This window comes from Parasteatoda tepidariorum, chromosome 6 (genome assembly GCF_043381705.1).
Source record: "Parasteatoda tepidariorum isolate YZ-2023 chromosome 6, CAS_Ptep_4.0, whole genome shotgun sequence".
NCBI lineage: Eukaryota > Metazoa > Arthropoda > Arachnida > Araneae > Theridiidae > Parasteatoda > Parasteatoda tepidariorum.
This window is the reverse complement of record NC_092209.1, coordinates 49,421,066-49,446,063: the sequence shown is the minus strand read 5'-3', so window position 1 is coordinate 49,446,063 and position 24,998 is coordinate 49,421,066. Positions and strand designations below refer to the sequence as shown.

At 26.3% G+C, this 24,998-nt stretch overlaps 1 protein-coding gene and 1 long non-coding RNA gene across 2 annotated transcripts; both read left to right on the top strand.

The window, feature by feature from the left end:
- The first annotated feature begins 1,614 nt into the window (after positions 1-1,614).
- LOC139425909 (uncharacterized) lies at positions 1,615-6,877 on the top strand. Its single transcript, XR_011637009.1, has 2 exons — positions 1,615-2,066; positions 6,320-6,877. It is a non-coding gene; the product is annotated as an uncharacterized lncRNA (long non-coding RNA).
- Positions 6,878-8,105: 1,228 nt separating this feature from the next.
- LOC110282106 (zinc finger protein 555) lies at positions 8,106-24,750 on the top strand. Its single transcript, XM_071181781.1, has 6 exons — positions 8,106-8,127; positions 10,170-10,334; positions 11,680-11,878; positions 15,423-15,565; positions 21,875-22,048; positions 24,539-24,750. Exons 1-6 carry the CDS (start codon positions 8,106-8,108, stop codon positions 24,748-24,750), a joined length of 915 nt encoding a protein of 304 aa, XP_071037882.1.
- Positions 24,751-24,998: the final 248 nt, after the last annotated feature.

Here is a 24,998-nt window from a genome sequence, read left to right as displayed (position 1 = left end):
AACATTTTTTTGGGGACTTAACTGGGTGGCCTTTTGGATTCATAGACTTGCTCTTTATATATATATTTCTTTTTGTTCTATTTTTTTCAAACTCAATTTTAAAAATTGAGATCCTTCCCCTCTTTTAATTGTGCAAATTTTAAAATAATTTTTTTTAATCATAAGGCTATTAATTTTAAAAGTTTTATTTTAGTGTTGATCTAAATGAGTTTATTATTAGCATTATTTTTGAGGTTGTTGTAGCAAAAGGTTTACACTAAGCGAAATCATTTGTCTTTAGAAGGAACCCCTCTTATCCCATTTTTAAGATGGGAAAAAAAATCTGACTCTGCTTAATTAAAAGACATGATGTTATTGTTTGCTTTATTTTTATTATGACAAATTTTTTTTTGTTGTTTTAAGATATTTCAAATTTGATGTTTATAAATTTTGATACATTTTGTTTTGGCTATTTTTTTTAATTTGGTTCTTTATGATGAATATAATAGGATTGACTTTTAAAATAAATTTATATGTAACTAAAATTACCAATACCGTAAATAAAAAGTACGGTATCTTTTGCCAAATTTTAACCAAACATTTTTTTGGGGACTTAACTGGGTGGCCTTTTGGATTCATAGACTTGCTCTTTATATATATATTTCTTTTTGTTCTATTTTTTTCAAACTCAATTTTAAAAATTGAGATCCTTCCCCTCTTTTAATTGTGCAAATTTTAAAATAATTTTTTTTAATCATAAGGCTATTAATTTTAAAAGTTTTATTTTAGTGTTGATCTAAATGAGTTTATTATTAGCATTATTTTTGAGGTTGTTGTAGCAAAAGGTTTACACTAAGCGAAATCATTTGTCTTTAGAAGGAACCCCTCTTATCCCATTTTTAAGATGGGAAAAAAAATCTGACTCTGCTTAATTAAAAGGCATGATGTTATTGTTTGCTTTATTTTTATTATGACAAATTTTTTTTTGTTGTTTTAAGATATTTCAAATTTGATGTTTATAAATTTTGATACATTTTGTTTTGGCTATTTTTTTTAATTTGGTTCTTTATGATGAATATAATAGGATTGACTTTTAAAATAAATTTATATGTAACTAAAATTACCAATACCGTAAATAAAAAGTAACCAATTTTATTCTGATAAGTTTCTCCTAAACTTCACATTATTTAAAAATTTGTACAAATCATAATTTTTTTTAATGGGCTCGATTTTTGTCAGCTATTGTAATTTTTGAATGTGCGGACAATATGTAAGACTATTTGATATTATTTAGTCTCATTTTCCTTACTTATAATCATTGAATTATTTTCAGCAAATGAAAGGATTAAGTTATTTGTTCCATTTGAAGTTAAAATTTAATGTCTGCCTCGTTCCATATAGTGTACCAGTCCCATTTTAGTGAATGAAAATTGATTTTGCTCAGCATAAATTACTTACATAAATTATGTTAAGAAAAATGTTTTATTATTTGAAAAAAGAAAACTTTGTTTTTAGTATTAGTATGTTGTGATTCATGTTTTTTTCTCGTTGACTTTTATTCAATTTGTAAAATACTTAAATGTATGGAAAAAAACGATTATTCGTTGAAATTAGATAATAGGAAATTCTTTTTGTTTATTCTTGACTTGTGGTAAAAGTATGACATTACAAAACTGTTTTTAATTTTTTTTCAATTATTTTTAGAATTTTAGTATTTACTTTTATATTGCTAGATTATTGTATGAGTGGTTTTTTTTAAGGAAGTTTATTAACTTATATTTAACATTTAATTTTCTGTCTAAGGTGCTAAAGTATTAACACATCTACCTGGAACTGGAAGACAGAAGCCTCTTACAGTATATATTTGTCCTCAATGTGATTATTCTACATATTATCCTTCTCTTTTGAAAAACCACACATTAACTCATAGCGGGGAACGTCCTCATAAGTGTTCGGTATGTAGAAAATCTTTCAGCTTAAAGGGCAATTTAAAGAAGCACATGTTGATTCACTTCAAACTTCCTAATAATGAACATTTGAGTGCTTAAGAAACTTTTGATGAACTGTTCCGGACAATAAGATAAAAAGTATGTTTCTTTTTATAATATCTTTTTAAGAAGTGAACTAGTTTTTAAAAATATAACATATTTCTTCAAAATAATATTAATAACAAAAGTAAAGGAAAACAATAAAAATTGGTGAAGGTAAGCTGAACTAAATCAAGATTTTGTTTGAGTGATCATTTGACTTTCTCTTTTATGATGCAATTTTGCATTTTCTGTTTTCTTTTCTTTTTTAAAGTATTTTTTGAATATGCCATTAAGAAAAACATGTGCTCTAAAGGAATATGTCATTCATGTCTTATTTTTATTTATTTCTAGTCTCGATAAAAATTTTAAAAATGTGTTGTTTTTGTGCAAGTATTTTTGTAATTCGTATGTTTTCTGGCTGAAAGATGTTAATTAACAAGGAAGATACTGGAAATGTCACTCGCCAATCAGGCTGATTTTTTTACATATATATATTTGAAAATTATTTTTTAGATTTTTTCTTTTTAGTTGGAAATCATTTTAAAAACTTTAAGGTTTAGTTTTCAAATTACAAAAAAGTGATATGCTTTTTAGTTATAAATTCCAAAGTAACTGTGCAATTCGATTTGAGTTGTAGTTTTTAAAATGATAATTTACTTGTTATATTATAGCCCTAAAATAAAAATTACTTGATTATTTATTTACTTTTTTAAGTATTCTGAACATGATTTTTCAAAGTATATACAGTAGGGAACCGATTATCCGGAACGATCGGGACCATCGCTATTCCGGATAACTGATTTTACCGGTTTTCTGAATCGCTGCAAAAAGCAGTTTTTTTTTTATTGCTAACCCAACTAAAAAAAAAATTATTTGAAAATAATCTTAAAACGAAGAAAAACGATGAAGTAATACACTAATGATTATTTCCAAAATGATGGTAAGGTAAACATCGTTCAAAAAAGAAGGAAAAATTCTAAAATCTTATGAGGAAAAAAAAATTTTTAATTTTTAAATGGCGGGAAAATGTACCGAATTTCGTTCCGGTTTTTTGGTTTTCCGGTTTTCTGATTTCCGGATAACGGGTTCTATACTGTATTTATATAATGTATCTAGTAAAAAAGTGATTTAGACTATTTTCTCTGACATTTACTTTTTTTAAATTTTTTTTTCTGGTTTCCTGTACTAGTTATTCTTTGAAACCGTACATGTCTGAAAACATTTATTCTTTTTGCCCCAATTTAAGAAATATTTAACTATCGTTATCTGCAACACTGTTTTTTTTTTTCACTCATGCTTTACATTTTGCACTGTTTCTCTAACCAATAATGGAATTCTTGTAATCTAATAGTATGTATATTGTTGCAAGTTTATGTTAGCATGTTGAAGTTCGTTTATTTCTGTTAATGAAAGAATATACAGATGAACTATATTTATATTGATTAATATAAAGAGAAATGTTATAGGGCTTAATTGCTTAATGAAATGGGGAAATGTTATAGGGAGAAATGCTTAAATTAACATATTTTTTTAATTATTTAAAATAATGTAACATAGATGTAATGCTCTTACTAATGAGTAAGAATTAAAAATTGTTTTTTATACTTTAAGATCAAGAAATGATAATAACATCTGAAATTTTCTATCTCCTTGCTAATTTTTTACTATCACATTTTTAACGAAAACTGAATTAAAATGTCTTCATTCATTATCTCTCAAAACAGGTATTTTTCAATTTACAGAATGTAAAGTATGCATAGTTTAATTCACAAGAAAAATTAAAATATTTTCTCTAGATGACGCTGTCATTCTGTCCAGGCTCTGTTTTATCTTATTATTCACTACTAAGAAAGCTGAATGTAATTCAACTTATTTAAAGCACGGAAAATCAAAACGATTGATCTTCAACTAGTTCTATAGTTTTCCTTTTGAAACTTTATTGTACACGTTCTGTCCATCGCAAATCACTATTTGGTGTGATCAAAAGGGAAAGATATTTCTAGGTTTGAAAGATTATAAATGTTGTTTTGCTGGCAGAATTTCATGTATTTCATCCACTTAGCATTGTATTTATGTTGTTTCCCACGTGTTAAAGTTGTTTTCGAAGGTTCTGTGATCCTGTGTCCTAATAGGTGAGCTGTGCTTAATTTTATGTGACTTATCATTTTTATATTTTAATTAAAATTTTTTTATAACAAGTGAAGCATACTTCAATATAGAATATGTAAGGAAAAATCTGAGTTGTTTATAATTGATTTATTGTTACAAGACCTTTTATTTTAAGTTCCTAGAACAGACTTTTATTTCTTTGATAGTTTAACATTTAATTCAATGTTCATTTTAATTTAATATTTCACTCATAGAAATTCGACATTTTTATTATAAATGTGAAAATTCCCCCAAAATATTTAAAATTTGCATTACTGTTTAAAATTTATAATACTGTATGTAATTTATTATATAATATTGTATAAAAATTCATTATGTGTTGATACTGTTTTGAAACATGTAATAATTTTATTTATTTACCTTCATTTTTCATTTATAAAGTGTATTAAAATTGTTCTGATATGTATATAATGAAATATTTTTTTAAGCAATAGTAGTTCTACAATTTGGAAATGTTCCTCAATATTTTGAGTTATTCAACGTTAAAAGCCATTGTAAGATTCTTATCTACTGGAAGAATGTACAATAACAGTAATGTTCCAAACATTGACCTACCATACAAAAATGACTAAACAGGTATTATATCCCAGAAACCATGCCTAATTATCCTTGAGTTCAATTGTAAAGATGTGATGGCTTCTGATAAATTTATGCATTGTAAGCATCAATGATAACTCTGTTGATAGATGTGCAAAATATAGTAGACCCTCCCCCAAATCCAAACTACAGTAATCTGAAATTCTGGATAATCCAAACTATAAATAAAATTAATAAATAATTTAACAGTAAATTAAAGAGGTGGTAGTGAAAAAACAGTTTCTACTCCTGATAAAAACGTATTGACAGTGAGAGGTTATCCGTATGACAGTGAGAAGCTAGGAGGTTTTTAGACACTGATCATGATAAATTTTTACAAAAAAATGTCTAAAAAATCTAGTTAGTTTTTCAATTGATAAAAACAACCTAAAAAACATGAGATAATTGACAAGACAGTGAAGATGCAGCTATTGCTGATAACTCTGAAAAGACCCCTTTAACTTTTTTAGAAGCATTAGACGGTGTTTGCAATTTATTATGTTATATGTCTGACTTGATATTCCTGAGATAGTTATGGATCTCTATGTTTGTATTGAAAAAAAGTCAAAGCGACAGCGCCATAAGGTATTATAAGGCAAGAAATATGTTTATAAGGTGTAACAAAATAAATTTTAGAACAATGAAAAAATTTCTATTATGTTTTATAATTGCATACATTTTGGAGTTTTATAGATGGGTATTTTAGATGGATTTATTTAGATATTTTTAGAAAATATCTATAATAAAAACATCACATGCATTATTGACAAAAAAAGGATTTTTAAGTTAATAAGTTTAATGTTAAATTTGCTTAATAAAGTGAAATTTATTCTGGTAATATTCATTGAGGTATTTGCTAAATGAAATTTTAATGTTGTACTATTTTATTTGTTTATACTATTTTTATTGAGGATACAATTGAAATAAAAGTACAGTAGAAGATCTATATAATGCAACACTCCATAAACTTTCAGGTGTAAGCAGTAATGAAATTTGTGTAACTAAGCAAAAATTATTAAGTTTTTACATAATTTGTTTAATTATTTGTTACCAGGTTACAATTTAAAAGCTAAACAAAAACAAAGTGATAAATTTGTTTATTAGCTCTAATGCTTCGGAAAATGTAATTTTTTCTTGTAAATGTTAAAGAACATATTTTTGGGCTTTTAATTATTTGTATCTAAAAATTATTTTAAAGCATTTTAAAATTCATTTGTTCCAGACTAATATTGTCACTTTTAATAGGTAAGTTAAAAGATTTGTGAAATGATCTACATAATGCAAAAATCTGTAAAATGCAAAGCCTTGCATTTCAAGGTTTGTGTTATAAAGATCTGCTGTAACATGATATCAGAAATGATAAAAGAAAATGGTTCATCTCGTTTTAGAAGTTGACCACTGAAGCAATGCTCCATAAGTGATCAACTTACACAGCTTTCATTGTAAAAATATTTTTAAGAAATTTAATTTTTACAATCCATTTTTCATTTAAATTATTTTAACTTTTTTCCTATTTTGATAGGTTTTTTTTTAATTTGAAGTAATTTTTCTAATGTATTTTGCAGGCACAGAATTGAAACCTGCAATATATTCAACTTTTACCGTTACCAAGCGCCACAAAACTGTTAACATTTGCTCAGAATGTGACTATTCAACACATGACAGTAGTAACTTTCGAAAACATGTTCGTATTCATTCTGGTAAACGTCCACATGTGTGCAACGTTTGTAATAAATCCTTTACTTTGAAACATCACCTAAAGGGGCATATGATTACTCATGGTTTAATAGAACAATATTTTTAGGTTGTTCTTCCTTGCATTTTCATTTTTCATCATAATTATTTCATATAACATCTAGCGTGTAGTATGTAAAAACATTTATTGAAATTTGAATTTAAAAAAATAAAGTGTTCTCTCTTTTATAGAATGTTTTTTTCCCTGAATTTGTAACCATTATTTAACTTTTCCATTTGTAACCATTATTAACTTTGTAACCATTTTTAACTTTCCCCCATGTAACCATTATTTAACTTTTTTTTATTTTGTAATTCATTCTTGTTGAATGTAATATTTTACTGTAACCTTATGTTTATGGCAAAAATAAGATGCGTAAGGAAACATATTATTTGTTTCGAGTTTTATTTCTCATTATTTATCAATGTATTACTTTCTGGAAACTTATTGTTCCATCACGTTATACTGAATCTGGTAAATATTAAGCTTTGATCTGCAATTTTTAATATATAAACAACTTTGCATACCTTTTAAAAACATTTTTGTAAAAAGGGATTTATAAAATTTTTTTTTGAAAAAATAAAGATCATATATTAAAATTACTTTAAATTAAAATGTATACAGATATATTTTTTTTAATGTTAAAGCTACTTCATATTGAATTTTTATTACTAATTAAAAATAAAACAGTTAAATATGGAACTATAAATTTTCTGTTTAATTTATTTAGTATTTTCTGTTAATTGTTTGATTATTAATAATTCGCATTGACAAACTAAACTCAAAAATTTATCTATAAATATTTAATAATTTTTTACCAAATATTAGCCAGGATATTTTACCTTTCTTCTATAGTAAAAAGGTCTATTTTTTAAAAAATAAAATTAAAGCAAATGATTCCTACTTGCTAATAATTTATTAATAAATTATACTGTAAAATAAATTAAGCAGCTCAGTTATTTAAAAATATTAAACATGTATCCTATGCATAAGTTAAAAGATTAAAAGTGTTTTTTTTTTCATTATGAACTCAATGAATTATTATATTTTGTGATGCTTGTGAGCTGTTTGAGGAAGAGGTTGGCTCTATATTAATTTATGCATATCAATTTTAGGTTTTGAAATGTTATCAACACATGTTCTGTTTGATCTAGGAAACAAGCGAAAACAATTCAAAGTGCATTATTGTTCCCAATGTAACTATTCATCTCGTTATTCAACACATCTAAAAGAGCACATGATGACTCACACTGGAGAACGTCCATTTGAATGTCACATTTGTGGGAAAGGATTTTCCCAAAAGCGGCAAATGATTAGACACTGTTTATTGCATAGCTTAAAGTCCTAGTTGTTAAAATTCATTGTTGTCCCCAGTGTCACTATTTTGTTAATTAATATATCTAAAGGAACATTTTATAACTTGCACTAGAGAACGTTTATCTAATATGTGCACTAAAGAACGTTCATTTAAATATCTAATATGTAGAAAATCATTTTGTGTAAGTGTCATATGATCTGGAATGGTTTGATACCTTGTTTAAATTCCTAGTCAGAATGGTTCATTGTTGTTCAAAGTGTCACTTTTTTGTTATGTAATATATCTAAAGGAATATTTGATGATTTGTGCTAAAGAACATGGTAAGTGGAAAAGGATTTACTGTAAGTGCAAATGATCAGGAACAGTTTAATTCCTGGTTTAAAGTCCTAATCACTATTGGTCATTGTTGTCCCCAGTGCCACTTTTTTCTTATATAGTACATCTAAAGAAACATTTAATGACTTGCACTGGAGGCATTAATTTAAATATCTAATATGTGGAAAAAGATTTACTGTTAGTACAAATAATAAAGAATGATTTAATTCCTGGATTAAAGTCCTAGTTACTATTGGTCATTGTTGTCCCCAGTGTCACTATTTTGTTGTTTAATATTCTAAAGGAACATATGATGATTCACATTATTTGTGAAAAAGAATTTTCTAAAAAGTTGGTAAATGATCAATCACATATGGAAAGAGTGTTTCACATTGTGTTTATTAATCTAATGAAGCTAGACTGCCATAATTTATTGTTGTCAATTTTTATTATTAGCTGTAGTTTTTTTCCCCATGTTTGAATGTTAAAAGAATGTATATACATTGAAATAAAAATATTAAAATATTTTTTTAAGATAGACATGATATTTATATTTCAATTGTTGGGGTTTTCATGCAGTTTATCATCATTTAAAACCCTGAAATATGTTCCTGAATTAAAACCAAAAAAATAAAAGAAAAATAGGTTAATTTTTGTTGATGAAAAAAGTAAGGAATTTTTTTTGTATTTTTTACAGTTTTTCTAGCTTAATTTTTAAATATGTTATTTATTCCAATCTTAAATGAACAAAAAGTGCATTTTTTTCATATATTCATAAATGTTTTACTGGGAAAATATTTCTAACAACAGTTACTGATGCCATGTAAACTCCTGAGGATAATTTTCTCGAACTGAGTTGTGTTTTTATGGTCTTGAACTGGCAGGCCATTTATGGTTTCAAATGCTGTTTGTACTTCTTACTTGATTTCTTGTTGCCACATGTAAGATAAATGCCAAATTTTCTATCTGTTTGTTTGGATAAACTATGAAAAAGGAAAGTGATTGGATATGCATAAATACTGTTAGTGTCCATCATTCCTATTTGTTACTTGCTATGTTTACACAGTGAATTCAATATATGTTCCAAATTAATTGAATAAAACTTTTAATAAATCTAAATTTTAACCTTTTTTTAAAATTTCTACGTATTTAATTTATTTTTTGATATGCAAGCATATATAATGTGATTCAATGTTAAAGGAACTATCTTCTAGGAGAGTTGAAGCCATGAGGATCTAATTTTTGAGGAGGACAGGATTAAAATACGCTTTTAAAGTTGTTTTTAAAGTTTCTTTTTTAAAAAAAATTGATAAAAGTTTCTTCTATTTGTGAAATATTTGTAGGAAGATTATTATTTTTTAATACAATATTTAGCTTGTTTTGAATTTAACTGAACACATCAAGGATTATTAGTGATTTGTTTTCTAAAATATTTGGGAGGATTAATTAAGGTTTCTAATTATTGAGGAGGACTTATACCCAACGTTCCCTCTCATGAATAACTCCATTGAGATGGAGTACACAAACGCAGGGTTGGAAACGCAATCTTAACGTAGTAGGAAGTATAGAGCCGTCACATATGTATCAGATCAAAAAATATGAATTTGTGATCCTAAATTAGCATTGAAAGACCATAAAATAATCTTACTTGATAACCATTCTTTTTAATTTCTTCAAAACTTTATAATGTCTCTAAAAAAATAAGTGCTGTTATTTGTTTTGAAGTAGTGCATTTACAGTATATTACGAAACATTCAGATTTCATGCAGGTCTCATACAACCTTGATGGGTACTCATTTTCTCTCCTAACACCTGTGTGACAGCCCCTAATTGCACCCCATATATCCTTTAGATTGCATTTCCAGCCATATATTGCTATGTGTTTCTAAATTATCGATATGTATCCCATCTTACATTGCTATGCAATTCAAGGATTTTTAGATTTATCCTAAGTTGTCTAGGTATGTCTGTTCCTCTATTCTCAAATCACCTGGTATGGAGGCAAATTTTAGCATGATCTCTTACAATTATTATATATTTTTTGCAGGGAGAAAAGCTCAGTTTTTTCAAGCAAGGGAAGACCCTCAGTTCAATGTTCTGCGTGTGCAACATGACTGTCCAGTGTGTGACTATTCTACTAGAAACAAAACTCACTTTAAAAATCATATGCGAACTCATTCTGGAGAAAGACCATATAATTGCCAAATATGTGGCAAATGTTTCGTACAGAAAGTCCACTTACGCAAGCACATGTTTATCCATTTAAAAGAAAAACCTTTTTTTGAAACTTCATTTGCAAAATTATAAAATTTTATAAATGTTTCGTATATCTCTTATTTTACACAAAGTCATCTTGGTTTTAAAGATATTTTTATGTCTAGAAAAATCTTCAATAATTAAAAGATTTTAGATTTTTTATAAGCATTTTAAATAAAATGTTGAACATTAGCAGTGTATTTTTCACTCATATATTGTTCCCTCCCTCATCAAAAATATTGTATCTCGAATTTTTTTTTAAAGCTTTCTGTTATAAAATGCACCATTTTTAATTCTTAGAATCCTTAAAAGTAAGATCCTGTCAAGAAGACTTGGATAAATTCATTTTGAGTTAATATGCATGAATTGTTTAAATGATACTTTAACATAATTTTATCCCACAATTATAATTTTTAAGAAATTTTTATTTATTTGTTATTTTTTTGAATTGTTATTGTATTAATTGCTAATATTATGATTAATTGCAAAAAATCTGGAAAAAAAAACTTTCTTTTAATGTGAAAACAAATAAATGATTCCTTCTATGAAATTAATTCCTTATTTTAATGCTTAAATAAAATATATATTTTGAAATCATTTGCTTTATTTATGCAGTATTTTTTATTTCAAAACTATGTGATTACTCTAATTAAAACAAACAAAATAATTTATCACTATTTTCGAAATATGTTGAAATTTCAGCATGACTGAAGGCAATGTTCCAAAATTCAAAACTTAAGAGTTAGCTTAAAATTTTGATTCACTGAAATATGTTTTATATTAACAGGGTGGTTAGCGTTTTTAAAAAGTGTTAAAGGTGCTTATATTTGATTTACGTTTTTTAAAAGCCCTTAAAGGGGCTTTTATTATTCGGGGTTTGTAAAAAGTGCTCAATTTTCTATCTTTTAAAAAGAGATTTTTTTCTTTCCCGTATCGATTGTTGTTTTAAATTATAAAAAAATGCATGATTTTCACAGTTTTCCCTACAATATTTATCAAAAACTAGTTATTTTATTTATTTTCAAATTGTAATGGTTTTATGTTTATAAATTAAGAATTTTAAACAATAGAATTTTTTTTATTTATTACTGCACAGATCCTAATTATGAATTTTTTTGAAAAGGGATTAAAAATATTTTATGAGTGCTTGAATAGTACTTAAAAGGTGCTTATTTTTTGTTGAAAATTCTGGTTATGCACCCTGATTAAGCTTTGCAATAAATTATGTATTGTATAGCCCGCAAAAGGTTAAAAAAATTTTTTTTTAAAAATTATCATTTGCTTATTTTTATTGTTTTTAGGTTGTGATATGGTATCGACAAATGTATGTGTTCAAGGAACCAGGCAGCTGCAAATGAAAATTCATTTTTGTACTCAATGTAACTATTCAACTTCTTATAAAAGTCACATGAGAGAGCATATGACGACTCATACTGGTGAACGTCCTTTTGAATGTAATCTTTGTGGGAAACGTTTCAGCCGAAAGCGATTTTTGATCAGGCACTGTTCAGTTCATGTCAGTTAGCAATAAGCAAAGTTATAGTGAATTATTGATTAAATGAGTAAAGATTTTTGATCAGACACTGTTCAGTTCATGTCAGTTAGCAATAAGCAAAGTTATAGTGAATTATTGATTACTTATTAAATGAGTAAAGTAATTTTAATTAATTGATAACTAATTGAATTATTAGCGATCTATTTTCTTTAAAAATTTTGTTTCTACAAATTTAAATTATTTTAAGAGATATAATAGTTACTGATAAACATACCATTAATATTACCTTATATAGCCAATTATCAATATTGTATTCCCTCAAACTTGTTATAAAATTATATGAGAGAACATAAGATTACTCATACTGATGAACGCTCTGTTGAATGTGATATTTGTGGGAACGTTTCAGCCAAAGGCGATTTTTGATCAGGCATTATTCAATTCATATATCAGTAACTAAATGAATAAAGTAATGGTGATTTATTTATTACTAATTAAATGAGTGAAGTAATTTTTTTATTAATTACTAATTATTATTATTTTTAATATTTTTGTTTCTGCAGATTTAAATTTTTTTAAGTGATTTAAAAGTTTCTAACCAGCATACCATTAATGCATCTTATATGGCCAATAAGAAAATGTCTATTTTTACTTATTTTTGTTTAATATATATATATATATATATATATATTTATGTACTCAACGTAATTATATATCTTAGAGTCATATGGGAGAGAAATTGAAGACTCCTACTACCAAATGTCTTTCTGAATGTCATATTTGTGGGAAACGTTTTCACTAAAGACAATTTTTGATCTGGCATTATTAAATTCATTTGTTTGTTCAAAAATTTTTTTATTGATAACTAAGTGAATCATTTGGGATTTATTAATTTTTTTAAATTTTGTTTCTGCTAATTTAAATTATTTTAAGTGATTGAATAGTTATTGATTAACATACCATTAATACATTTTTTTATATTTTATGGACTTGTACATTTTTGTATATTTACAATGTCTTCCAGTTAATACAACTGTAATATTAATCACTATAGTTATTACTTTTTTAATTTCTGTCACTAATCTTTATAAAAAGTTACTGGTATTTATTTGAACTCACAAAAATAAAACAAGTGTTACATTATTATTTTTTTCAATTTATCTGTTTTTTCACAAATACATTATGTACATTAGAACATATTCTGAAACTCATGGATTAAGGTGTTTACAAAATGTTTTATAAATATTTCTTCTGCTGAACTATTCTGTTTGTTTATTTTATTTAGTTTTTTTTTTTTTTTTTTTTTTTTTTTTTTTTTTGCATGTTCATGTTAAGTTCTGTGATGAACACATTGTTCTATATTGACTCAGTGTGGCTCTGAGAACTTCAGATTAATATTAAAATAATTTAGACAATGTATGATAATGTCATTTCGCCTCATGTTTATGCTTTGTAACTTATGTTGAAATTGAAGGGTTTTTTCTTGTGTATGCTTTGCTCACTAACCCCCATGAATGCTTCACAATCATTATTGTTTTTTGACAGAAAGCAAAATGTGACATTTAAGCTAAAATTATTCCATTAAAAATTTAAACAGATTACTAATGTTTTTTTTTTTTTTTTTTTTTTTAAATTTTATTTACGCGAATTTAGTAACCAATTCTATTAGGCTAAAATTAGTACCAAATGACAATGAAATTAAATGACAAAATAAAACGACAATTATTTGTTTATGATGTATAGAGACATAGCTGGATTTTTTTTTAATCGTCATTGTTTCTTAAAATACCCAAGTGAAATTTACCCTAAATAAGAATATTTTGTATCGCTCTTAATTTGATCATTGATAGAAATATTCTTAATTCTTTTAACTCTGAGATTCTTATCATAGTTTAAAATTATAATTTTATGAGGCATAAAACCTCTATAAATTTGATAAGTTGATTTGAAAAATGTGCATTTTTATTTTTTCACTTTAAAAAAATAAAATCAATATTATTTTGTTGTAATATTTGATTTTTTCTCCTTCAATTGTACTTAGTGTAAAGCTTAGTAATTCTTTTAACCAGGTGTGACGTCTCACTCATTCCTCAATGCAACTTGTATTTTTCAACTTGTTTCTCAAACTTTTTGGAATTCTCAACTTGTATTGAAATTGAGTATAAATAAGATAAAATAAATGAACCATATAAATTGAATCTTTTTAATAATTGAGGTGATCTTTTTACCTATAATTAGGTAGTTATGTAGTTTCAGTTTTCGTTAACTCATAAGAATGGTTTATTTATGTTATGTTTTTTGCCAGAATGACTTGGATCTAAAATTATTTTGTCTAATCTTGAAGTACTTAATTTCAAAATTAAATATTTCTAATAAAGCTACCAATATAAAGATGAAATAAATGGTATATTGATAATAAACTGAATCGATGAGTTCGAAAATATCTCCTCTACTTAGAATCTTCTTTGGAAATCTATTTTTTGTACTCATTGCCTTAATATTGTACTTAATTTTTAAAACTTAGTTACAGAATATCGCTACAGATTAAATTAGTTACAAAAATGACTGTAGTTGCAATACTTGATCCCTATAAAAAGTGTTCCAAATCCCAGAAAGACCAGTTATGATGTGATAGGCGAAAAGAGGTTATGTACTAAAAAAAGTCATGTATTTCATGCAATAAAGTGCCTATAGTGAACACATCAAATCCCAGCTTTCGAACCAAATTAATCATTGTTTATTTTAGTAGCTGTCTGTTGGCACTTTCTGTAACTAATGTAAAAAATTATGTATGATATGAAATTGTCACTACTTTCCTATCAATATATTTTTTTCATATTTTATCGTTAATTGTTAAATTAATATTTAAGTTGAAAGTTTATTTTTTTTGTTTGAAACCCTGTCCTTAAATATGTTTAAGTTCATAAAAAATAATAAAACCAAATAATTTTAAGAGCTATTGTGTGAATATTACAACATGAAATTGCTTTGCTGATTATGTGAATTACAACTTTATAATATATATTTATTTCAGCTATACATTTATATTGAAATTGATTGCTAATAGTTTAATTTCTAAAAAAATATTTTAATTGAGTAAAAGTGCCTTGTAAAATCTGATATACTTTAACTAGTGCATTCCATGTTTCTAAAAATATTTCTAAAAATGTTTCTAAAAATTTTTTTAATAAAAATACTAATTACAAAAAATTATTATTTGAAAAAAAAGTTCCATTATTGTTTGCTTAGCCCACTGAAGTTTTAGCAAATGTGCAAAATCGGGAGAATGTTCCTCCCCAGTCTATTATTTCCCTATCTAATAACATGGAAAAACCAATTTTGCTATGCGGAGAAGATTGCAGGTTTGAAAAAGGCTTATGTGCAGAACCGCCAGTGGGTTAAGAGAAGAAAATTACCTTTTTTCAATTATACTACTTAAATCAAATGGATCATAGCTTTGAATGTGTTCTTGAACATATTTGGCTGATTTAATGCATATTGTCTTAAAGTACTCATAGCAGATATTACTTTTTTTTGGATATCTTTTAGTAAATTGAAGATTTCTTCCCTATCCTTCTCCTCTGATGAATCTTTAGGCTTTATTTTGCTGAATAATATCGCTATTCCTCCCACTAAATCTCATGCTGCAACTGGATTATCAACAGCATCATTAAATTCCATATCACCAACTTGTATGTGCTCCATTAGGTGATTTTAGTTACTTTCTGTTCGATTGTCAGTAAGCTCAATGTTATTAAATAATGGGGAACTTTCATGGTCTTTTACAAAAACAGCCTTTTTAAATCCATTAATTATGGTAGAAAAGACACATTACCTCAAGCTTTGTTAGCCATTCTCATAGCTTGTAGGATATTTACACCAGATAGTGAGACGCCTTCATTTCTGACAACATTGAGGAAGGAGCTAAAAAAAGAAATAATTAAAATAAACAAGTAATAATAAGTAATTGCCAAATCATGGTTTTTATAACATTGACTGTGTAAGAAATTTGAAAGGAATTTTTAGTTTTTTGAATTATCGAAAAAGTCATGAAACCAATACTCGAGTTAACGAGGGTTGACTGTCTGTATTACACATCCATATACTAACTAACTTCTAAAGCTACCACTGTATACTTTATAGTTTCAATTATTCATCAATTTTTTAATTTATTAAGAATCTGTTTTATTTTTATTGCTATAGTATATTGCATTATAATCATTAAGGATATCACTTGAGTCCTGACTGTTGACTTCTTAAACTTATTCAAGTATATAGCTTTATTTTTTTTTGTTCATTGATGTCAAAATGTGCATATTAATGCGTGTAAATGTAATAAAATTGTTAAGTCAAATAAATATATTATACACTCTCTAATTCATGTGTTATAGAATTTTTTTAGCTTTTATTTTTTCACTTGATAGATATCTTTTTAGGTTACTGTTTTGCTTCTTGTTGCATTCTTCATCACTTTATATCAAAAGCAAATGTTATGTTTTTGATATTTATATTTTAAAAATTACACAAATTTTATTGTTTATTAAAATATGCTCAATTTTTCTAAACAATCTGTGTAAAACAGATATGCACAAATTTTATTATTTATGAAAATGCATTTGTTGCCATCTGACAAAAGTTTAAACACATATTCTTGATAATTTTTCATCTACTTGATGAAAATAGCCATATAAATTTTTTTTAATTGTAATAACTTAATAAAGTAATTTTTTAATATGTTATGTGTATTTAAAACTTCTCTAAAGTTGTAATGCAAAATTTGTGCATAATGTTTAGATATTATAATACTATGTTACTACATATTACAATCTGGTTTTAATATGTAGGTCTCTCTCTTTTTTTTTAAATTTTTTTTTATTGTTATATATCATTGTTTCTTGTTTTTGCATGTATTTTAATTTTGAAATGCAATTATGTACATTGTATATATATGTATATATATANATTATATATATATATATATATATATATATTGATTGTGTGTTCTAATGTTCTTGATATTTAAATTTTTTTTAGAAAATAATAAACACTAAGCACATGTTTGAAACATTGGCATTTAAAATTATTTTACAGCATTAAGATTGATCTACTCCAGATTTACTTTATGATATATGATGTGTATTATTTTATGATGTATATGTTACCGGCAAAGTATGAAATCCGGCATTGTATAGAATGACTAGACATTATATAGAATGCCTAAAATTATGCTTAAAATTACCGTCAAAATGTTATTCAATAATGACAAATTCAAAACGTCATCCGATTTGATATTAATTTATTCATGGATATAATTACATTCATTCGTAATTTTAATAATTACTGATGATCAATTACATTTATTTGATATTTTAATACTTATACTGACGATAGATTAGAAGAAACATCAGTGTTTGGAGTATCGATCAAATATATACCGGGCAGTGACACTTGACCTTAAAAAAACATCAGTGTAGGGTATACCGGGCAATGTCACTTAACTAGACCTAGTATATATTTCGGACATTTACCAAAGGCCTAGTTATACTAGGTCTAGTTAAGTGCCATTGCCTGGTATAAATTTGCCCGGTATATCCTACACTGATGTTTTTTTAAGGTTCAGTGCCATTGCCCGGTATACCACTGCCCGGTATACCCTACACTGATGTTTTTTTAAGATCAAGTGCCATTGCCCGTTTATATTTGCCTGATACTCCAAAAACTGATGTTTCTTCTAATTTATCGTCAGTAAGTATTAAAATATCGAATAATTTATTGAGAGATTATTTCTTATTCTTATGTTTACAGAGATATTTATCTCTTTATTGATTTCTAAAATGCTATGTTTTCAATTTATGTGTTGCGTTGTAGCTACAACATAATTTATTGTTATATACAAATACTGAAAGAAATAAAGCTGCATGAGTTTGCATTTGTTTATAATATGGAAGAAAGCTAGTTTGAAAGACAAGGTCTTTTCCGGTAAAAGTAGATATTACCAATCTTAGCTGGTTAAAACCTAAACAATCTCAAAAACTTTGACCTCTAATTGACTAAAATTATGTTAAAATAATAATAATTGATTAGAGCCTGAAGTTGTGTTATATGCTGATAAAATAATATGTTATTAAGTAATGCATAAACAGCCCCTGTCCTGTATAGTACCCATGAGTCTTGTTAAAATTTTGGATTCTCTACATGGCTTTATTTCATCATTTTTTTTCAAGGTTAAGAACTATGGCTCAGTCAATTATGTGTATTGTAGATATTTGCTTTGGGCTTTAATCAACAAGGATGGTTTGACCCACTTTTAGCTGGTTAAATGTGGAAGCTTTTGTGATTTTGTGGCTTTATGATACTAGGAGGATCTGTAATCCCAAACTTTAACTGGAAACCTAAGTTAGTCTTCCATTCTTACTTTATCCACTTATTATGAATCCTTAGTTTATGTTAAGGAACTTTTAAATAGTCAAGTTATAAAATATAGCAAAGCGAATTTGCAATGATTGTCTATGAAAAAGGGATGAGTAATAATTATTATTTTTGTCTCTTTTTATAAATGTTTCTTAATGAATTAGTTTTTACTGTTTTAATAGCTATATATATTTTTGATTACGTTAAAAGACTATTTTTTGTTTCAGATAATCAAAGTTTAGGTATGGCCAACAGTTTTACAGATTACCAACAACTACCTGGTTTTATGTATGCTTGCTCCTATTGCGCTTACAAAACAAGATATAAGGGCAACTTTAAAAACCACTTAAATATCCATTTAAATGAGAGTCCTTTTCAATGTTCTATATGTGGCAAGCGATGCAATTTTAAACACAATTTGAAAAAACATATGCTTACTCATCAAAAATAGATTTATTTTACTTAATTTCCAGCATACAAGTAAACAAGATATCAGTTGCTATATGATTACAATGATTGTTACGCGTAAATTATAACATTCAGGCTCTCTTGAATCAGAAAAGTAATTATACTTCCTTTGTGTTAACCTATGAAAAATACACGAACATAACTATTATTATTTACTAAGTAACAAATTAATATATTTGGATAATATTTTTTTCTATTGAGCCTAATTATGAAATTTTAAGTTTTCAGATTGTAATTTTTTTAAAAAACTTTTTCAATAATTTTTCTACATTCAAGTTTTAAAAGTAACTATGTAAAATAAACTCAGTGGCGCAACAGCCCATAGAAGGCCTAGGCCTACTGTGCTCATCTCAGTTTTCTTGACCTTTGGACTCTGAGGTGCAAGAGCAGATGTTCCGGTTGAATGATCAGCCCAACGCAGTACCCCCAGTGTTTAGCTCCCAAGCATGCTTGGTACTCATTTTATTGACCCACTGAAGGGATGTAAGGCTGAGTCAACTTTGCCTGGCTCAAGGATCGAACCAGGGACCTGTGGCACGGCAGCGCAAAGCGCTACCTCTCAGTCACCAAGCGTTAAATAGTAATAATAATAATTATGTAGAATACTAAAATTTAAATTTGGTAACTAAGTTCAGTTGAACAATAAATATTCGAAAATGTTTATTGTTACTTGTAAATAAACAAATGTAAAATGTCAATCATAATATTGATTGTTAGAGGTAAGAACAGCATTAAAGTAACAACAGAATTATTTCCTTTATGTTAACTACTTTGTGTTAACTTTATTTTTAATTTTTTTCCAAGTTTAAAAACAAATTTATAATCTTTATGTAATTTTCCCTAGCTTAACATGGAGAAAGTAGAATCTCTTTTCTTTTTGTAAAGATCCTTTAAAATAGTTTACTTTTTTCTCTGTGTATGAGAACACATTTGACACAAATTTAAATGGAAAATTTGTATCATTTGTGTTAAAGGTATTTCCTAGAAGCATTGAAATGTGTCTACTGCTTATATAATAACAAATTTTAGAGTTTATATACACTGTATTTTATTTTTTGAAATACTTTTCTTTTTGATCAATCTTGAAACATAAGTTATACAATGTAAAAGCAGTCTATTTATTTCATTTTGTGTGTCATTTTCTGATTGTGTAATTTGTGTGTTAGGTTTTTTAATAAAGAAATAAATTAGCCATATTTTTATGCATTATTTTACTAATCAACTTAATATTTATCCTTATCATTTGTTTTATTTATTCTATTCCTTCTTTAACCTACAATATCAAATATATTTTACTGACTTAACCCTGTAATTGATATCATTAATTACTGCACTCTTACGCAATTTTATTATATTATTATTATTTATTAACTAATTTTATTTATTAATTTTGGTTTCTTTTCCATCTAGTGTCAAATATATATTTGATTGACTTCTTTAAATGATACCTTTATCTATCACTGATTATTTGTTGCATTTCTTAATTTTATTTGTTAACTTCAATTCACTCTCAAATTCAATTCAAAGATTATACTTTACTAATTTGCTGCTCCATAATGATGCAATTATCAATGAACAAATACAGCATTTTTAATTGTTATATTATTATTAGTCATATACTAAAATTATTCCTTAATTGGGATTTACTTTTTCTTCTGCCAAAATTTCACTCATATCAATATCAGTGTTCTATTAATACACTTTCACTAAATTGTACTATCATTGCAATCACTGAGAAGACTCCAAGGTTTCCATTATGTACCAAATTTTATTTTTCATAGTACTATTTTTTCTCTTATTTAAATGAACTTCGTCTTAATTTTGTTTCATTTTTAATTTTATTTTAACCAAATTATGATAATACTTCACTTTTATACGCCATTTTAACATTTAATTTTGTTTAATTTCTATTTTCTCAGTATTGTTGTATCAGGCTTAGTTTAATACATTTTTTAATTTCTTTACCTTGAGCTGAGTTAGGTATAGCATATTGGCTTTGTACCATTAAATTATACATTCCATCTGTATACCACTTTCTTACAAGTAAAATAAATTAAACTTTTTTTTTGTTGGGAAGATAGACAAAGGTAAAAGACAAAATTCTATGTGAAGGCCACCAGGGAGTTAAATTAATGTAAGTTGTTTTTTTAAACTACAAATGCATTTAAAACCTTTTAATGTTTATGTTTCTTTGTAGTATCTTCAATAGGATTTGTATGTGTTTTGTATTAAAATAATTTGTTAAATAATTTAAATCTGAAAATGGTATTTAAAATTTAAAAATCATTTTTATTATTTAAAAATGGGAAATTTAATCTGACCTGAGGAAATTTTAGGTCTGATTAAATATAAAAAAAATTTTACAAAATGTTTTATTACACAAATTATTTTGTATGTCAATTTATTTAATAGTCTGAAATCTGTAAGTTAATAAGTGGGAACTTAGTTTAATAAATTATTACTGTTTCAATATATTTTGATTTCTTTTATTTTTAGCGCATTTGCTAGCTTATTGAAGAATTGTGTGTAAAATCAAGTGATTTTTTCAGTTCATGAGAAAATTATCAAAAGCTTTTTTTCTATTAACAAACTTTACTTTGTAAAAATGTTTTAGATAAATTTATTGTAACTAACGAAGAAAAGCAATCTGGGGGGAATTTCAAACCAAAAGACTGTGTTCTGGGGATATTTTAAGTTCTGAGATTTTTCTGCACCCCTGAAAAGCTGTACTGTTAAATTTTTAAACTGAGACTTTAGTTTAATTTGCTTATTTTTACTAGTTTTATTTAATTTTCCCCATGCAGTGAAAATTAATGAATTTTTATTATTAATCTTTTAAACGTTAGTCCTGGCTTTTTCTGAACTTTTAAATGCAGGCTTTTCTGCATCAAAAAACCGGTATTCCCCATGTTTTTTAATGGGAGAGAGTAGTGCGTAGGAGGGAAGTTTCTGTGCAATTTTACCAATGGACTCAACGCTTGCAGGGTTACAAAGTATTTTTAACAACTCATTAATCAATATTCCAGACATGGGGTTTAGAAATTATTAGTGTTATTTTTTCATGCATTTTAAATGCTGTTTATTGGTTTTTCTTATACTGAATATACTATTCTTTATTTCAGATAATCAAAATGTGATTATGTCAAGTGGTTTTTCAGAGATGAAGCAGCAATTAGATTCTATTTATTCTTGTCCCCATTGTTCTTACATAACCAAATATAAACACAACTACAAAAACCATTTAAATATCCATGCAAACCAAAAACCTTTCCAATGTTCTGTATGTGGCAAACGATGTAACTTTAAACACAATTTGAAAAAACATATGCGGATTCATCTGAAATTCAATCAATTCTAACTGACTCTTTGCTGATTTTTCAGTATTCTTTTTTTTGTCAAACAGTGAAGTACAAGCTCAGCATACAAATGTGTTTTCATTTTGTGTGCATTTAACCTCTTGATGTATTTATTTTATGTGAAATAGTTTGATTAAATAATTAAGCAGCTATATTTGATGGCAATATTTCTTTGTAAACAATAATAAATATTGTAAAATTATGGTTGTTTATAGAAAATTGAAGTAAGAAAATTCATCTCCATTTCTACACTAAGAGAAGCATTTATTTATAAAATAGTAAAAAATGGTTATCTGGTAATGCTTGAATAAACCATGAGTCATTTTATTTAATTTCAGCCATTTTATGTATTAAATTAGTTTGCATCTTCTATATTTTCTAATGTTAACTACTCTGTGTAATCCCACTTTCCACCATGTTAGCTATTTTTTGTTAAATTTAAGTTTTCTTCTCTTTTTCATTAGAAACATTTCTCGAATTTATAAATGACATCCATCAATATAAGATTCCCCATTATTATTTTATTTAACGAATTCTATGTTTTAAAATATCTTGCATCCTTTAGGCTTTCTAATGATAGTCTATCTAAGCCTACTTTTTCTCATGCTTATTACATTTTTATTAATTTTGTTTTTTCGCATACTATTGGAAAAATCTTTTACCTATATAAATGACATTCCAAAGAAAGATTTTCTATTTTTATTCAATATCACGAATTCTGTGTTCTATAGTAGCTTATTTATTTTAGGTCTTCTATAGTAGCTTATTTATTTTAGGTCTTTTAATATTAGCTACCCTGTTTGAATCCACTTTTCCTTATACTAATTACATTTTTGTTAAATTTAGTTTTTCTTCCCTATACCATTATTAACAAGTTTCATGTAAGTAAATCCTATTCAACACTGTAAGATTTCTCATCTCCTTTCCTATTTCTATTAAATTTGGAAACATCTTTTGCATATATAAATGACATTCCACAAAGTAAGATTTCCCACTTCTATTCAATTTCACGAATTCTGTGTTCTATAGTAGTTTGTGTCTTTTCGGTCTTCTAATTGCCTAACCCAACTTACCTGTGTGCGTATTACATTTTTGTTAATTTTACGTTTTCTTCACTATACCATTATAAAAAAATTTCATACAATTAAATGATATTTTACACCACATGATTTCCAATCTCATTTCCCATTTTTATTCAATTTAATGAATTCTATGTTATATTAAAACAGCTTGCATCCTTTTGGCCTTATTATAAGAGCTATCCTATTTTACTTAAATTTCTCCTATGCTTATTACATTTTCGTTACTATTAGGTTTTCTTTCCCATATGATTAGCTACATTATATTAGTGATATTCTATGAAGTGAGATTTCCCAACTTGTACAGATTTAATCATAAGCAAAATCCCTTTTGAACAAAATTTTGAGAATGTTTTCTTCTTATGAGTCATTTTCTTGTAAATTAAAAATTGAGTGTTAGGATTAGTTAAAAGCAGAATATTGTTTGCCGAATTATCAGCATTTCAAATGATTGATAGCACTAAATTAAAAAAATTAGAATATGTTTTACCATTTAATTATTTATATATAAGGTGTTTTAAGATATAATTATTTATATATAAGGTGTTTTAAGATTTAATTATTTATATATGATGTTTAAATAATTTTTTCTTCTTCCAGCAACTCAATATTTTAAAACATTTCAAAGTAAGTGCGTAAGGTAACGGTAAATGGAAAACCTGTTTCCTCTCTGTAGCATTTCCTAAACTTCAAAGTAAATGCGTAAGGTAGCGGTAAATGAAAAACTTTTTCCTCACTGTAGCATTTCCTAAATTTCCTTGAAAATAATGATACAAAAAAGTATTACCCTCTACCCTATTAAAATATCTACCTCCCAGAGTTATTAAGATGCCTGCTATTTGTTTCAATATGTGTATCACAATTTTTATAATCAATTAACAATTTATGTAAGCAATGTCATATTGATTAAACTGGATATTAAATTTCTTTCTTTGTGCGTTCATAGTTAAAATATATTTCATCTATATATCTTATATCACTGTGAAGTGTTAACAAATAAACATTTGCAGGCATATCAACTTATTCTGTGATGTTGGTAAATTTTTTTAGTTGTAGCTAAATTTGTACTTTTTTTGTATGATTTGCAGTTTAATAAATCTAATTGACAGTTACTTTGCCTCTATTACATATACAGCGAATAAATTATTCAAACATGCGTATAAAATGCCTCTATGTTCCTGTTATTCTGTTGTGAGGCTTTAGTCTCCAATTCTTTAAAAAATATTTTGCAGAAAACAGAATATCTGGCATGCCTGCATTTGTTCAAAACATTTACAAAAGTTTGTGCTCAAATATTAAAATTTTTTTCATCGTGTCCTGTTTCATACAGAAATTTTTAATTTTATTTTAGGTTTTCAAACTTTGACTGCCAGATATCCAACTCTTCGACCACCGCCTTTACAAGTTTGCCAGTTTTGTTCTTATTCCACGCCTGATAGAAGTAATTTTAGGAGACACTTGGTGATACACACTCATGATCGTCCATTTGAGTGTCCTGTCTGTGGCAAACGCTGTAATTTCAAACAGAATTTAAAAAAACACATGATTGTGCATATGAAATAACCTTATTGATACAGGATCATTCCTTGTCAGTTTAATCAAACTTGCTTTTTAATGAAACTCATTTAGTTAATGTTAAAATTTCTTGAGTTGTTTTATAATGTCTTGCATCCTTAAGGCTTTATGCTTAGAATTATTGATGTTTTTGTTTCAATATAGTAAGTTTCTGTTTTTCCAATTATATCATATTTTGTCATCAATCTGTCTTGACTTTAGTGTAAGTATGTATAATTCATCCTATGCAATAATTT

Bases quoted from the DNA above. Each gene is read 5' to 3' on its own strand.
- LOC110282106 (XM_071181781.1), top strand. From the start codon at position 8,106: ATGATTTGTGCTAAAGAACATG. The intron at 8,128-10,169 runs GTAAGTGGAAAA...TATTTTTTGCAG, and splicing joins GATTTGTGCTAAAGAACATG to GGAGAAAAGCTCAGTTTTTT. The intron at 11,879-15,422 runs GCACTGTTCAGT...GATATCTTTTAG, and splicing joins CGAAAGCGATTTTTGATCAG to TAAATTGAAGATTTCTTCCC.